Source organism: Scedosporium apiospermum (genome assembly GCF_000732125.1).
Source record: "Scedosporium apiospermum strain IHEM 14462 chromosome Unknown SEQ_SAPIO_0111, whole genome shotgun sequence".
Classification (NCBI taxonomy): Eukaryota; Fungi; Ascomycota; class Sordariomycetes; order Microascales; family Microascaceae; genus Scedosporium; species Scedosporium apiospermum.
Window position 1 is genome coordinate 192,067 of NW_015971812.1, and position 16,593 is coordinate 208,659.

General features: G+C 49.9%; 3 protein-coding genes across 3 annotated transcripts; all 3 read left to right on the forward strand.

Annotated features, from left to right (window-relative positions):
- Window positions 1-8,329: 8,329 nt before the first annotated feature.
- SAPIO_CDS7847 (Uncharacterized protein) lies at window positions 8,330-8,956 on the forward strand (the record flags this gene model as incomplete). The annotated part of the gene is made up of 2 exons (XM_016789631.1): window positions 8,330-8,593; window positions 8,657-8,956. The coding sequence occupies 2 exons, from the start codon at window positions 8,330-8,332 to the stop codon at window positions 8,954-8,956; spliced, it is 564 nt and encodes a 187-aa protein (XP_016640748.1).
- A 2,985-nt stretch (window positions 8,957-11,941) lies between these two features.
- On the forward strand, window positions 11,942-13,721 carry SAPIO_CDS7848 (uncharacterized protein; the record flags this gene model as incomplete). Its single annotated transcript, XM_016789632.1, has 3 exons — window positions 11,942-12,256; window positions 12,346-12,577; window positions 13,441-13,721. 3 exons carry the CDS (start codon window positions 11,942-11,944, stop codon window positions 13,719-13,721), a joined length of 828 nt encoding a protein of 275 aa, XP_016640749.1.
- Window positions 13,722-15,744: 2,023 nt separating this feature from the next.
- On the forward strand, window positions 15,745-16,172 carry SAPIO_CDS7849 (uncharacterized protein; the record flags this gene model as incomplete). The annotated part of the gene is made up of 2 exons (XM_016789633.1): window positions 15,745-15,853; window positions 15,973-16,172. The coding sequence occupies 2 exons, from the start codon at window positions 15,745-15,747 to the stop codon at window positions 16,170-16,172; spliced, it is 309 nt and encodes a 102-aa protein (XP_016640750.1).
- Window positions 16,173-16,593: the final 421 nt, after the last annotated feature.

Genomic DNA, 16,593 nt, shown 5'->3' on the forward strand with positions numbered 1-16,593 from the left:
GTGTTGGGGGAGGATGAAAGAGGGGCTTGTTAGAGCCGTGCTGTTTTATTCCCTTTTTTTCATATTGTTACATCAAGCGTTGGCGTTAGCATGTATGTGAGCATAGCTTTATCATGACGGACACATGAGGGAAACGCGGAAGCGGGAATGGCTACTAGGGTGGATATTGGGTCTCTGGCGCTATGGGTTTGTGTTACTGGGAACATTGAACAGCATTATGCATTACAAGTACGTTGGAAAGAGGTTAGAACATGCTTTCATAAATATACAATACACTGGCATGCGAAGAAGCATTAGTACAACTGTCGTAGCGAGCATGTCGGCATGAAGGCAGGCTGACGAGTCGCTGGCCTTGATCTTGAAAGTGTCGTTTACGTCGAGCTTGCTCAACTTATGGAAATATTGTCTACTAGATTGGTATGTCATGTTCTGGTCCTCGACCTATGGTCCTATTGCATCAATGATAATAGGAACGGCGCCGCTAAGACAGGCGAGGGGACTCAGACAAGTCGAGATGACGATCTTCGATAAACTAAGCAATGCCTCTCTCTCCATCAACGCTTGTTTCCCATAGAAGACTGCTCACTTACTCGAGCCCCATCCAATCTTCCCGTTATTCTGTTGTCGGCTTTTTCTTGTTCACAAGTACATCTTCTATCCGCTAAAAAAGACCCTGACTCTTCGATCCACTAAATTATCTGGACACATGTCTCAGAGCGTTCGATATGACATCGTTCACACCGCCAAAAAGAATGAAGAGCGGCCACTGGGTACAAGCTTCTGCCTCTGGACAAGACAATGTCTTGCTCGGCGTCTTCATTTCCATGTTCACCCCGGGTTTTGTTTTTAGCGGAACCAAGTCATAGACGTGAATGAGGAAAGTGAAGAGAAACTAACTAAGTTGACTCAGAGGCTGATCACCGGACCCATGCAGAGAACCTCATGTCTCGAGTCCGTGGAGGAGCCTCTCGAATATAAACGTAGGTTGGCATTGAATGAGACGTAAAAAGCAGTTTCACATTGCGCAGTATTGTCTAACGAATCGACGTGCTAAGAAGGCTCTCAACGACGGAGCCTGCCGAGTGTCGGATCGGATGCGCCGTTGTGTGTCAAATCAAGCCCGGACCCAAGTTGGAGAATCCGATGTCTCTCTAAAGTCAATTGGTCTCTCTTCAATTTTTACAGATTGAATGACATCAGTTGAAATATTCCTTGTGGCATACATACGCAGCTCACGAACTGCATGTGCAGGAAAAGGCACAATAAGGTTGCGTCGGAGACCATCTTCCCCGATAATTCTCTGCCCGATCCCAGCCCGAAGGAAAAGGACTCCTTCCGTACATCAAGCCATACCGGAAGAGAAAGGAACGACAAAACGTGCCACGAAGGAAACCGGACGAAAAAAGACGCACGTCACACATTGGGAAAGCTCCGGCTGCTGGGAATGGCAGGGCGGCAGGTCCGAATTGCTAGATTAGGGCTTCGACGCAGAAAGAAGCGCAGGAGCTTTGCTGGGTTTTTGCGGGGTCCTTCGAGTGCGTTGCACTCCCCGCCTGCAGGACTCTCTGCTTCTGCCCTTCTCGGGCACGGGCGAGGCCGGACGGGAGCCGTCTTGCGGTTTCCAACTTGGGATAAGGGGCAGGGAAGGATTAGTTAATCTGGTCCCACGAGATCGAGAAGCGGAGAATTCCGCCACAGAAGCAACTGAAAGAGCAACTTCAAACTTGGGCGAGTCATCGAGTGCGAGCACTCTACACTACGAAGGTACCCAGGACAGTGCGGAGAAGAAATTTGGGAGTGGCACAGTATTTCCCTATTTGCCTGCTCTGTTTCGCGCTATTATCCTCAGGATGGAGAGGCTAGATCCAACTAGATCTGTCTGGTCCATGCGAGGAGGGAAAAAACTGACATGGTTCCATGCCTCCATCACTCGAGAAGCATTGATGTCACTCCACAGTGTCCCGAATTTGGTCTCCCTCTTCCGCTCCGATTTCGTCATCGGGGGATCGTGACCTCTTCCTTGCCTTTTCAGCTTCGTGTGCCCTTGCTCAGCCTTTCACACAAAACGGTTGAACGTTCCTTTTCCTCTGTCCTCGTGCCTCGGAGATACCCCGCGCAAGACGGTCTCAATTGCTAGGCTTTGGGGACTTCCTGGGAATTGGACTTTCTTGCCCCTTGCGTCGGCTGGGAAAGGTGTGGTCAATAAAACCCCCACCTGGTGAGACGACTTGCGAACAGCCGAAAGTTTAAGATGTGGCCGTGTGCCATTGTGCTGCACTCAACAGGTACAATCGCAGATTGATATTGATAGCTGTCGCTAAAGTGCGAAAGTATTGACAGCACAGAGCAGAAACTTGAGCACTGTACACAGGTAAACTAGTTTACTTTCATGCAGAGAATGCTTCGTAGTGTCACTCGCTAAGTCGCTAATACCGATCCCGTCGTGATGGATTCCCATCAATTCTCCTTCCACAGCCAGCACTGAGCCCACGTTCAAATTTGGCACCCACCAAATCGCAAATTCGCCCGGCATCATAGGGCATACCCGTCTCTGCCATTTCGATCAATGTCACCCCACCCACCAACGTCCTTGAAAATTATCCAGCTAATCTAAATGGCACTGCAGCAGGCTAGCGGACGCTGTGCCAATTGTTGAGAGGAACTTATAATTATCAAGAAGGAGAAGAAAGTTTTTCCCTGGAGAAGGGTTGCATCCCACTATGCGGTGAGCACCGCCTAAAAATTGAATTGCCCACATTTTTTTATGTTTTATTCGAAGGGCTGCACAAAGAGCGGTGTGGTGGGCAGTGCTGCCCAACAGGGTATCTTAGCCCCCCTCTTCGATCGAGAGAGGCACCAAGATAAGGAGCAAAAAACCGGTGTGGAGTCAATTTGGGGGACAGATGGGAGACGGTTTTGCATGATTGGTACAGGGGAATTTGGACCGCAGCAGAAAAGAAGCGGCGGGAGGGTTGTACGGCAGGAGAATCCACTTAGATTAGAACCATCCTATATGAGAGGCGAGGAGGGAAGTTCGCGTCTCGCGTTGATGGAGGGAGGCCATCTTAAGATTACGACATTTCCATATTCTGGAAAAAGATCACCATGAGAGAGGAGGTGCAAAGAGAGAACGGGGGCTGAAGGAGGGAAGAGGGATTCAATCCATCGCTCAACCTCCCCACGATCTCGGGCACCTTCGTTTGAATGAGGGGTAATTCTGTTCGCGGCGAATGAATTCAAGAGTTGCCCCTCCTCTCCCCTTCCTCCGGACTAGTGTGGTCCTTGTCTGTCTGATCCATCAATGCCACCACCCTCAGCCTCAAATGGGAGGGCAACCTGACTGAGGCTGGGCTTCAAGTGCCGGGAGCACCACACTTTACCGCCACGAGACAAGAATATCCAACGAGTTTGTGGATTTGCTGGCTGAAATCCATTCTTGGCAGAAATGGACACTGCAAAATGCAACAGGAATAAAACAGGAAGCTGCAAGCTTCCTTCGCCTAATGGAGGGAGGGAATCTGACAGCATGAACCGATCCCATTGAGCGTTAAACAAGAAAACCAGACCCGCCCCTCCAATCCAGCCACCTTGAAGGTGTCCCAATGATGCCGTCATTGGCGCCGTAGGAGCCCAACCATCTCTGTTCCCGGGCGCTGTTTGGCTGGGAAAATTAGGACGAAGGAAGCGGCTAGGTAGGTTATTTGCGATTCCCATGGCATGTTGCACTACTTCGTACAGCAGAGGAATTGGCTGTCGTCGCATGCAAACCCTTGGCCTAAAATAGCAACCCCCAATCCGCGGGCCAGGAGATCTGGCCGGACCTTGACGAAACAAGCATTCGGAGGGAGATACAGGGCGAATAGCAAACGAGTTTGAAAGTTTCGTCGAGAAGGTTTGAGATAGATGAGGATCTGTGGCGTGGCGCATAAACTGGCCTCGAGATCCCCCGTGGTACGTACGCTTGAATGTTTGCTGACAGCCTGGGGATCTGATCAAGCTACTTCGTAGTTAAAGCCGGGCTATTGGTCTTTATTCATTGTTGGGTCACTTCAACTATCGAGCCCATAAAGAGGCTAGCATGAGGAATTTAGAGCTAGCAGGAAGGATAGGATGGAAGAATTCCACGTGCAAGGGAAGACGGGGATGGTACAAGTAATCCTGTGTTTGAAGTCTCCTCGCCTGTTGACGATGTACGGCCGAATTGATGATACACTTAGCCGAAGGCGAATGGGACGGCAAATCCAACAAACTCTGGATGTACCTGTATGTCCGACCTATCGTAGAGACACTTTTTTCATGGCTTCGAGGACGAAGCAGCTACTGCTTACGGCGGAGATGCGAACTCGGGTGTCTCTGTTGGGGAAATGGGCTAATAATCTAACCTCTCCAAGAAACTCGACCAATTTTTCATGTGTGTCTTCACGATCCAAGGTTCGCTTCTTCCACAAAGGAAAACCCAAAAGGAAACGCTGTAACAGAGCTTGCATGCGGTCGTCTTGTTTTGACCTTGGAAACCGGAACCCGAAAAGAGAGCATGCGCATCCGCCATCATCAAACATCCACGCTGCGAGGTACCTGGTTTGACGTTGACGATGATGGGGGTGGTCGGAGATCTGGGTTATCCGCCCAGCATTCTTCACCAGGTCTGTCCTTCCCACCCCGCCAGGGCCTGGCTATTATAGCGGAGTGAGTTAGCGTTAATCTTGACAGGGAACTTTGAGCTGCGAGGTTCCATTTTTGGTCACTGCTACAGGAGGTACCAAAAGCAGGGTCCCACGACTCTGCAGAGGGCAAAAAGAGGCTCTGGGAGAAAGGCCATCATCCAAACGCCCATCATGCTCCCCCATGCAAGCCCTGGGACATGTCCCACCATTAATCGTCAAAAAAGGGGGACAAAGGCTCCATACAACTGAGAGCTCGGAGACCGGCATTGACCAGAGCCGCGGAGTGTTGTTGGAAAGAAAACAAATGCAGAGATGACTCCATCGGAGGCCGAAGAGATTCAAGAGTGGTCTCGTTATGGGTCACCAGATGCGATTTTGTCGACGCTGCGGTCGCTTCATCCCAGCATTCCAGAGAGACGGGGTAAAAGAATCATCTCCCCACCATTACTCACCTCGATTATCGATCGTGCAACCTCACTCCAAGACTTGGATAGGGCCTCTCAGTAATCGACACCCTGGTCGATCGAGGTGGGCCGACCTTGGGGCCACCCGGAGCCCGTAAACAAGGACAGGAAGAAGTTCTTCGTTCTCCAAGTCTCATCAGCCATTGAGCGTCGAGATATTTCGCACTGTAATACACCACTGTTGCGACTCCAAGACACTTGCATTTGACCTGGGGTGTACAATTCATGTTGTACCCTTCCAGAATCCCTGTTCCCTGTACCCTCGTACCATCGTACTCCGTATCATATTTACTGTGTTGCCTTCAGGTCAAGAACAGTATCAACAATCCGTGGGGACGACGAGGTACCTCCGCATCTCACAGTGTGAAAAATACAGGTGCTCACGAGACTACTTCCCCAACCGCTAGTCTCTTCGATGGTGCACTCCACCACAGTGTGAGTCCCAAAGCAGGTTGGGATCGACCTATTCAGAAGTAGATTATCACTTCTACGGAGTACTCTCCTCTCTCAGTGGGTGAGCATTCAAGGGAAGTGAAGCCAACCCGGAACGGAGGGTCCAAGCAACTCAGTGCCATGACTGGATGCGATCCTGGATTAGGAATGGCTCTCTCCGATGATCATATCTCGGGTAGTGCGCGGAGGGGCTTGAGAAGGCGAGCTGCTTTGCGCCAAAAGGGTTGAAAAGCCAAAATAATTGAAAAGATCATCGCCTCTCAAAGAAAGCATGCGCCCTCTGCGAAGTGCGTAATGCACCTTTCTCCGCATATGCTGCGGCTCTATTATCAGCTCCTTTGGGACGGAGGAGGAAGGATGATGAGCCCCCACAAACATAGACGAGAGGGAGGAATCACCCATTTAGGCGCAGAAGAGGCAGTTGACGGTAGAGGGAGTGAGGTCTGTGAACTTGAGGCTTAGAATCCCCACGGGGGGGAAAGGGCGCAGCTCCTCATGCTCGTTCCCTCCGTGGAATCGGGCAATTATTATGCCATTAATTTCTGAGTTTGGGGAGAACCACTGAATGAGATGGTAATCAAATCCATGCAGCATCCAGGTACCCCTATTTTCGCCTTTTCCTTTCTGGCCCATTCAAGCCAGAGTTGCCCGCTGGATGGATACAAATTTGCCACTCCGGTCGGCTTGACTTGGATAGGCCAGCCATGCGGCAATATATGCAGTATGCAATGGATAGTGGGCTGGGAGATTCTCGGATCATTTGGGTTTGATGAGACGGCACTGCCCTGCGCACCTGCATATACGCAAAAGAAGCGAAACTCACGAACTGGTTCTGCCAGGGGCAGTTTCACGCTGAGGTTGCAGCGGCAATGCTGACGACAGGAGAAGCGAGACGGCCAGTTCCACTCTTGAAAGTTTACCTCTAGCCGGCCTCGACCAGGCCCAAACCTTCCCAGGGGAAATGAGCTCAAAAGCTTCTTCCCCCGCTCAGGGGAAGCAGAGCCAAAACATTGGCGATTCAGGGCGCTAAATAGGGGAAATTAAGATGGATACTTGCGCTGGAATCAGGAAGTGGACACTGTTGAGAACACGATAATTACTGAGTAGATTCACCATCGTTCTCGCTTCAGCCAGCAAGACACCGCAATCCTATCAGTAATTTGTTTAGAGCACAAGGTCAAACTTGTGCCCAGCCTAGAAGCAGCGAGTCGGTTCCATCTTCCGCCACGGGTCACACCAACCCGAGTTTATCTACTTGTACAGGTTTGTCGATGCACGAATTACGAGGTAATGAGAGTGGGTAGTTCTCGGAGCCTGCTGCTTTGGAGGACAATTGTTCAATGCTCGTTCGGAAAGCCCTAATCCCACACGTAATTCGGAGCCGTCCCAGGTTCAATCTTGCTATCCATCAATGAGGAGCGGAGCCTTCTCAGGAGAAGCCCTCTCGTATTACGAAGTACATCAATGTTATGGGTCAGAAGTACAGTAGGCAATAGTGCCTTCCATGCTCTAGGCTCTAGGCTAGTGCCGCTCCTGCCCCTGTGAGCTCGGCTCAGAATGTTTGTTTTCCTGTGCCATGGCAGGAAGGAACCGGATCAGCCGCCGCAAAAAAGAAGACACAGTCAATTTTCCACTTGGGGGTGTGCAATATCAATGATACTTGGGTTAAGTACTTCATACAGTTGAGACACGGAGTACTAGGCTTTACAGGTGGCACAAAAGTGGTCCCAAGGTCATTCGCTAGTCCATCCTGGGACTAAAGACATTTGCTATCGGCCAATGACGAGCTGGTGGCGAGCCTGAGACCCACTCACATTGCGTCTCGTGGCCTCCGTCTGATTCGTCAAGCGACGACCGCCTGTGCACTTGGACCCTCCCTCGTCACTTGTTCCTCGCTCTGTGCTGGTCGAGGCAAGCCCACCCTGGCCCTCTTGTCCAATTACACGCATCTGCCACATTTGGTGTCGCTGACGTTGTCCACTTGCCACCTCTCCCGCATGTCCCTCCATCGCCCCCTTCCCGCACTGTAAGGCTCAACCGGCCTCCATTTTGTACACGGTGTACATGGTCGATGTACTGCTGGCTCCTGGTCAAAGTTGCCCATACTGTGCTGTACAGTACGTACACATCCCACTGTGCAAGCAGGAAGTACGTACTCCCTGGACCTACCTCGACGCTTTCGCCGCTAGTCTCCCTCTGTTCCTCTCACCCACCAGACCACCTGGTCCAACAAAAACCCGCCATCGCCATCCCCGTCTGCCCGCGCTTTCTGTTCCAAATTCCTCCCACCTTCTACCTGTCTCCCCCACGACTTCTTTTCCACACACACACACACAAGCATACATACTCCAAGCATAATTAAAACCTCCTCAGGTCTAAAATCCATTTCCTTTCTCTAAAAAAGAAAAAGTTCATCTGGGTTCTTTTCCTATCCTACGTTAATACAACGATTCTCTTTCGACACAAGAAAAACATTGGAAGATAATTTCCTTTTTGCCCCTTGCTCAACAACCCAAACTCACCGACCTTTTCCCGGTTCCCTCGGTCAGCTGTCAAGAAGAGCCTCCCCCCCTCACTCCACCTGTTTGTGTTTCAAAGCTGGATTCTCCTGCTTCGACCTCAAACTCAACATCGACAACGAAGCAAATCAGACATTCATCAGTGCGATTAAAAGGAGGACTTGCATCTCGCTCTCTTCAATTTGACGACAACCTTTGAAAATCCATCACAACCCACAATTGAGTCATAATGTCGGCATATTACTACGGCGCACACCACGCACACCCCACTGCTGCGGCTTCCAACTCGCAAAATCATCATGGCCGGAGTCGAAGAGCACCGAGGCTATCGATGTCACAAAATCCCAACCGGCAATTTAGGACGGTCCGGAGTCTCAAGGAGCTGTCTGACTCGACTGCGTTAATGAATTTCCGGACTCGGTTTGAGGCCACCCGATCATTCGATCTCGAAGACGACCTGGAGTTCTGCCCCGGTTTGCTGACGGACAGCGATGTGAGTGAATACAGCGGGTCGATGTCTTCTCGATCATCCAGCCCAACTAACTGGCACCCTCAGCTGGTCTCCATTCACAGCGCATCGGAACGCTCCTCCCTCGCCAGCAATTCTCCCGAGTCTTCGCCCACCCAACAGCCTCAGACCGTTGCCCCAGCCTTCTCTCTCAACTCGGCCTCTCCAGCTTTCGTCCCTCCCGCCTTCCATAGCCAACAGTCGAACCTCAAGTTGCACCAGCCTGCCGCGACCCGCGGTCGCAATGCCATCCCCATTGTCAACCCTCTTACCGGTGCCACCATGAGCAGCCCTCCTCCTTCCGTCTCTCCGGCCAGGATGCAGCAGATGTCTATGCGGCGATGGTAAGCCGTCGTCTCGTCAGCTTTCCCGTAATCCGGGAGTTTTGATGGAGATTATGCGCGAACCCTTTGCCGTTACAATGTGATGTCATGAAAAGTCGGAAACGTTTCATTCTTTTTCTTTTTTTTTTCTATCTGCTCATCCCGGTTGAGAGAAGCAGGCTGTCATCTTGGCTGGCACCGACGACCAAAAAAAGGCAAAATCTGACGACAATTCTGGAGCGACTCGGAAATAGAGACGACAACAATTGGCCATCGATAATATTCTACTGTTCCTGGGACGAGGGTCTCTAGGCACACTCGCTTCTTTCTCTCCTCTCCTTCTCTTCTCCGCACGCACTCTCTCACTCTCTCCTGTCCCACATCTTCCGACATAATCCCTCTCGGGTTAGTCTTTCGACCCTTCTATCAGCCGATTGAACGGTATCCTTTTTTTCTCTCGACTTGTACAAACAACCTTGGATCATTTCGACACAATACCCTGTTTAAACAACACGGAAAGGATTCCCGTTCGCAGGTTGATACCCCTTGGTTCAGCAGCATCTTATCGATCCCCCCAAATCTCTTTTCTCGATATCTCCCGATATCAATTTGTTTCTTATTCATTCTTCCCTTATTTTGTTCTTCAAACCTTGTCATCATTATACCAAGGAAACGTCGGTGTTTTTATCGGTCTCGAAAGATGAAGTTTATCATTCTCGGTTTCTCTCGATCATGGTATGAACAGGCGTTTTTACAGAAGGGCGGTTTTTGCGTTTAATCGGCATTGCATCGGGTTGTTGCGACAACCTTTAACGGCGGAGTTTTCGGCTTGGTTCGGTATCCTTTTTTTCACCTCTGATTCGTTATTCGCGACATTCATAATCTCCATCGCTCATCCTCGGTTCGATTTTCTACTACTACTACTACGGGAAGCGTGCGGTCGACTGTTTTTCTATCGTTGCGAGATACAAAATCTCGGGCTGTCAACCATGGTCAGAAGCTTGTTTTTTTTTCCATTACGGGTCCACGACATCATCACAAAGAAAAAGAGGAGGCTTTTTTTATACCTGGACATATAGAGAATGACTTTTAGTCTTCTTGTTGTTTACCTTTTTTCTACTCTTTTTTTGACACGAGTCTTATTGGAAGCGGGCAAAGGGGAGCAATTGGGAAACAACAACACGCACACTGGGAGCAGCAGCTTGTCTCTTTTTGATTTTTTTTGTGTTCTTTTTTTACTATTATTACTGGGTGTTTTTTACTTCCGCTCTGGGTCTATTCATGGGAAATATCACTTTGTTTGGGCGGCGGTCGGCAAAGACATGAGATAGGCGGGAGCAATTGTTTTGGCAAAGTGTATGTCCATAGTCTGGGCCAAATTGGGGGCCATCCGGTACTTGGGAAATGGGGAGTTGGGTTGTCGGCTTTGCTGCGAAGATGCCCCTGCGTTTGCAAAAAATACAAAGGCAATGTTGTATTACTTCAAAACTGCGGTCCATTGCCGATGTTGTGATGAGTGTTTTATCCGTCTTTCCTAGGCTCCTGCAGAGTTTATCGTTGGGGGGGTCGATGGGTTTATCTGTTACAGATATCACTGTGCTTTATGCGATGTTCTATGAAGCTCGACGACCTAGGGATGGGGAACCGGAAAACAATGGGACTTATACCTCTCAGTCTTGAATATTCAGAGCCTTGTAAACGTCGTGCGATGGCCTTGTAGGCTTTAGAGATATCATATATTTCCTTGTAAGCTTTATCTTAATGACCACGCTGGGTGCTATAAGAGAGGGCAACTATACATCTAAAGTTCATAGAAAGTCTACGATGAAATCAAGGGTGACGGCATGCTCCTTCTCTCCTCTCTTGTCATGTTCATCATTATATCCCCCCCCACCCCCACAAGACATCGCTGATCAGTTCGACGTAAGTATCAATCACCATCCTATGGAAGAGGACGAGAACCCCTCCAAGGACACCAGACCCATCACTGCTCCGACAATGTTAGAGCTGATGGATGATCCCTAGGTTCGCGTGGAAGTTCAACTAAAACGGCCTTCACAGTCGCCCTCAAGCTCTCTCTTCTCTCTCTCTCTCTTCTCTTCTTTCTCTTCTCTTCTCTCTCTCTCTTCTCTCTCTCTCTCTCTTTTTTATTTTATTTTTTTTTCCTCTTTTTTTTTCCTCTTTTTTTTTCCTCTTTTTTTTTTCCTCTTTTTTTTTTCTTACTTTCTTGTTTAAGTCAGCGCTGCCGTGGCGCCTGATGTGCAGAGGTAAAGTAAGTATGGCAGCTCCTTCCCCTTCTAACTCCTTACTAATTATTAACCAGCAAGTCATAATTGTACTCTTGTGACTCTTCTCCTATTATCACCTTAATCGTTGCCCACTTCCCTGAACCCTCCCACACCCAGTTCCTCATCCTTCCAGAAACACGCCTTGCTTGACCCGCGAGGCGGGCTTCCACCATCGCAAGCTGCATCAAATGGTCCTGGGCAAGACCTTAAAAGGCTTAGTCTGGCCCGACTTTAGGGGGCCGATTGAAATATCCGCCACTCCAGTCTAGAGGTACGACTTTAAACTGCCTAGCCAGACCCGGCTTTAGGGGGTCGTTCGTCGATTTATTCAATTCTGGAGGAAGGACCAAGCGCCCATGAACGAGCCAAGCATCTGAGATCGAGCAGACTAAGGAGCCGAACGACAGAGCGATCGATGTAGCCTTCGGCTTGGGCCTCATATTTTCGGCGGGTTCCTCTTTCAAACAGTCCCTACATCCGAACTCGAGCCGACTATATAAATGCACAGTGGCCCCTTCTTCGCCAACCACCAAGTCTCAACTACCTAGAATTTCTCAACATGGTACCGACCTTCATCTCTCATTCTCCTAGAACGCTCCTTCTATCATCTCAAGTATCTCCAGGTATGTCGCCCACTCCATCCGCTCCAGTCTTGATGTGCATCTCCTGACCCTGACGCTATTAGAAAGCGGCGGAATAGTCATTCCTTGTCAAGCATGGACATGACTGCCGACTTTGAAGAGCCAATCGAAGATTGGCAGAGAAAACTCTACCATGGAATTCCGGGCAACCTTATCTGCCTGGCAAGGTCATACCATGCCTTTGATGAGCCGCCACAGAGTCCGGGCCCCTACGTATATCGCGCTCCTGTCCATATATTTCCTGTCGGCAAGCAACACAGGATTACCAAAGAATACGAAGGTATATGTGACCAGATCCGTGACGTGTGCGATACTATGAACTGGAGAGCGATCGGAGTCTATCGACTTGGGTGGAGGCGAAAGCCCCAGGACAACCCCATCGTCATATTCGTCCGCGTACGCAATGGTGGCGCGACCGTTAATACGGCTAAAAAGGTGGTAGCAGAGATCGGAAATATCCTATCGTTGTGTCTTTTAAAGCACAGAACCAGGCCTATCAGCATTCGTTAAAGATCTTGGTAGAGCTCGGCGAGCTCACCGAGGAGGAAGCCGATCGAGTCAAGGTGAAGACGCTAGACGATGCACAGGGTGATGAAGCCGATTTTGTCTTTGGCGACTTCGTTCTCACTGATCATACGGGGTTCCTTGGAGAGAAGTTTCGAACCACCCTCGTCACGACCAGGGCTCGAGGTATCACCGCCCTCCTTCTCAATCGAGGTGCGTTTGTTGGCAGGGACATGCCCCAATACCGAAAACGGGCAGACGTCCTATACCGGCTGTATCGCGAATTTGAGAAGAGGAAGCTGGTGTTCCGCATTCCATGCTGCACCGTTTGCCAGAGGGACGGACACACAACCTCGTCTTGCAAAGCAGTGGCTCTTGACATGTCCGAGGCCAAATGTGAACGGGAAAGCTGCCAGGAAATTGGACACATCACAGCGCTCTGTCCGACCCGGATCTGCCGCAACTGCGAGATCCAGGGGCATTCGGCGAATGAATGTCCCACACCCCTGACTTGCAAAAGGTGCGGCAATGTGGATCATCTTATCTTTGAATGCAAGACAACGCCTGGCGACTTTACCTGCAACAATTGCGAGGGTAAAGGACATACCTACCGAGACTGTGCCCAAGAACTCAAGACGCCCCGCGGTATAGCTTGTAACGCATGCGGTGAACAGGGACACATCGCTAGGCAGTGCCCAAAGAAGGATGATGCCATTAGTTGCAATCGCTGTTCGAAGGTCGGACACACCGTCAAAGATTGCACTGAACCGAGGGGCTTAAATGTTGTGTGCCGTACCTGCCAGCAGCGGGGCCACAGGGCGGCCGTTTGCCCCGAACGGGTATGCCGCAAGTGTGGAGAGAAAGGACACCATGCAGAGTACTGCAACGTCAAGTGGTGCCACCGTTGCAAGCAGGTGGGCCACGAGAAAGACCAGTGTCGAAAGCCCACACCTAAGTGTGAGAGGTGCAATGGCCCTCATCAAAGCGACAAATGCCGAGCTGGAGACAACTCCCGAGGGAGTGCTGGTCAACGAACGAGTGTGATTCGAGTTAACAAAGACTGCGTTCCGCCAAAGAGGAATACACTCAGGACACTGACCTCGCGGAGCTCGCAACCATCAAGGCCGGTACCTCCTTGGGGCCGGACATTTCTGTTGGGACCGCTGGCATTGAGGCTTCTGACGCCACTCTAGTTGAGTCACCTCATGCTGACGGGGTTTGGTCCTCTGGCGCTACAGGAGGCTGGTCGTTTGGCAACGCAGGAGTCGAGGTTCATGATGAGAATGGAGGCTGGTCGTGTGACGACGCAGGAGTCGAGGCTCATGTTGAGAATGGAGGCCGGGAGACCGATTGGTAATGAAACATAAAGCACGGTCTCATGGTTCATCTTTCCGATAACTAGACGAATCCAAAGAGAACGTCTGGTTTCGAGAGAAGGGAGGCATGTGTCCAGCATTCTTACTCTTGCTACATCGCGCCGAATTTGAGGAGAAGATCACAATGGTCTAGGAGAATCAACACTGCTTAAGGGACGATAAATTCAGGGTTTTATCATTTATACTTCTACACCCACCGACGATTTATAGTCTCGGGAGTGCAGAAAGCGTGGATGCATCATTACTAGTCCTGCTACGGCGATGCTGCCGCTTTGGGGGAGTTTTTTTTTTTTTTTTTTTTTTTTTTTTTTTTTGGTAGGCGAGGGGAAACGAGACACCCGCGCGAAAGCAGATACATCATGAAAGCAATGATAACATTACGCTGAGTTGAATTTTAATCAAGCGCGTTTCCGTGACCGATTCGATGTAAAGTGTGTCTGACTCATGATTCTTTAATGATCAATGTATATGTCAACAGATATCCACATTCCCAACCATCATTCCTACTCATCCGGAAAACAAGAAGCCGACTTAACATTAACAATCAGGAGGCTCTTACAATTTTCGACAACATACAAAGCATAACACAAGGCCAAAAGTAAAGAAAGGGGGAAAGGGGAGGGAGAAAGAAAAATGGTATGCTTGGAAAGTTGTATGTTCAGTAACTGGAAACAAACAAATCGACGCCGCCGCACATATACAAGGGCAAAGCACGAAGAATCGAAAAACAACGAACTTCCACCTCATTTACCATGATAAAATTCCACTTAAACTAACAGACCAGAGTATAGAAGGCTATTATGGATGAACTCCCACACGGGATTGGAGTTTGTCCTTACTTTGCCATGATCTTCATGGATAACCAAGGAGATGCCGTCCACTAGGTTGGTTGAAGGGAGATGTTGAGATAAGACGCCTCGACCCACAGTTTGTTCTCGGAGTGGAAAGGAAAGCCCCCGCGCTCCCTCGACCGGCCTTGCCCAGGTCTCGGGCTAGCAACCACCCACCGCGCCTAGTCGAGGAGCTTTGATAGCTCGGATACCTTGCGGAATTGGTAGGTTATCTTGCAGCCTCAGCTTCTGCTCTGATACCGACTTGGAGAAGCTCCTGAAATCTCGTCTAGCCGACTCTGAGAGCAGCTCTTCGGTGACGCATGCGAAAGAGGTCGTTAAACCAACCGGCGAGCGTCACAAAGCTTCGCACGAAATTATTCGGGAGTTGGAAGAAGTCCGAGGTGTCCGCAAAGAGGTTGGGACCCTGATCACCCTCAGTGAGGCAATGACCCGCTAAATAATTGCAAGGGGACAATTCGCACGATAGACGAAAAGATCCGCCAGTTCCAGCACTGCTCAGTGCATGCCCTACCCCTTTCCTCCAGTTAAGGACCCAGAAACTTCGAGGTATTCTATTACAACCTTGCCGTACGCTCCTCCGCGTCTTTTCTGAACTAACGTGGGAAAGCAGGGACAAACAGCGCAAGGTAGTACCCTAGGGAGTACTAGAAGTTCACGCCTCGGTAGACTTTCTCGGTTTGCTTCACCGCAGCATGGGATGGACGCCAGGAACACAGGATAATACTACATGTCGTGTTTATTCTTGACCTTATCCAGACCGACTCGCCGCGGTCCACCGATGAGGGGCAGGAGCAGTCATCTTGGAGGGTTGCGCTCCGCGGACCTGGAATCTCAGATGATCTGATGCCTGCGTTGAAGATAGTCTGACGTCAGTGGTGAAGATACCGGGACACCAGTACCTCCTCCATCACAGCAAGCTTCTCCGGACCGGATGGTATGACACGGAGGAGAGGGAGTGCTACCCATTGACAGTGTCCAATGATGTTTAGGTTCTTGATACCGTCAGTATATATATAGTTGTAGGGACGTAACCTCGTTTTCCGATCTCTACATCTGATAGTTCACTCTAGATCTCCAAGCACTCATCTACACCTTCACCATCCAAATTTTCATCAATTCGCATCTCGAGGCATACCCGAGGACGGATACCATGTCTTCTTCCAGACTAGCTCTCCGAATTCTACGCACACGGGCTCCTCTAATTACCTACCGTGCCCGGGCTACCTACGCCACCGGCAGCAAGACAACTTCAACTGGTGGTTAGTTTGTTCGCCGACCCGTCTCGGAGAATTTATCTACGAGTCTTTCCCCCGAGATTCGAGCATTGGAGAATAAAAAAATAAAAAGTCATAATACTGATGATGACACCTCCGTATAGGCAAGAACACACCCCCACCCGCAGGCAAGATCCAACACGACAAATGGGAGCCAGACCTCGCTAGCCCCAGCGAAGAAGCTGTCAAGGCGGACCGTGAGGATTTTGGCGGCAACGAGAAGCTGCAGGAGTTATCGAAAAAGGTTGACGAGCAGATTGAAGAGTTGCATCATCATAAGCAGCCTGGGGCGAAGAAGAACTGATGGGATTAAACATCTGGACGTTTGAGCGGGCTACGCTGTCGGGGAAAGTGGGCAAATTCTGATAGATAAGATCATTGGAAATGGCCCATTCTTGTTGCGCATTTGCCCATTGAGACTATCTGCCATCAATCTCCAAGCTGCTTGCTCTTCGATAGTCTCGTTGCACCGTTGTTTCCAAATGAGAGGGAACTTGGGCGAGGACGAATGGTTCAAAAGAGAGATAGGCGCTGACACACTCCATGGTTGGATATACAATACAGTTAATAGAAGATTGAATGAAATACTTTGAAATAGCGAAACATCTACTTCGTATTTCCACTCGTTTGCTCTCGGATCATCCAAGGGCTCTCTGGTTAATCTTGCCAGACCAATAATGCTCCATGAGCGCACCACGATACAAATGCGCCAACAATGATTCTCA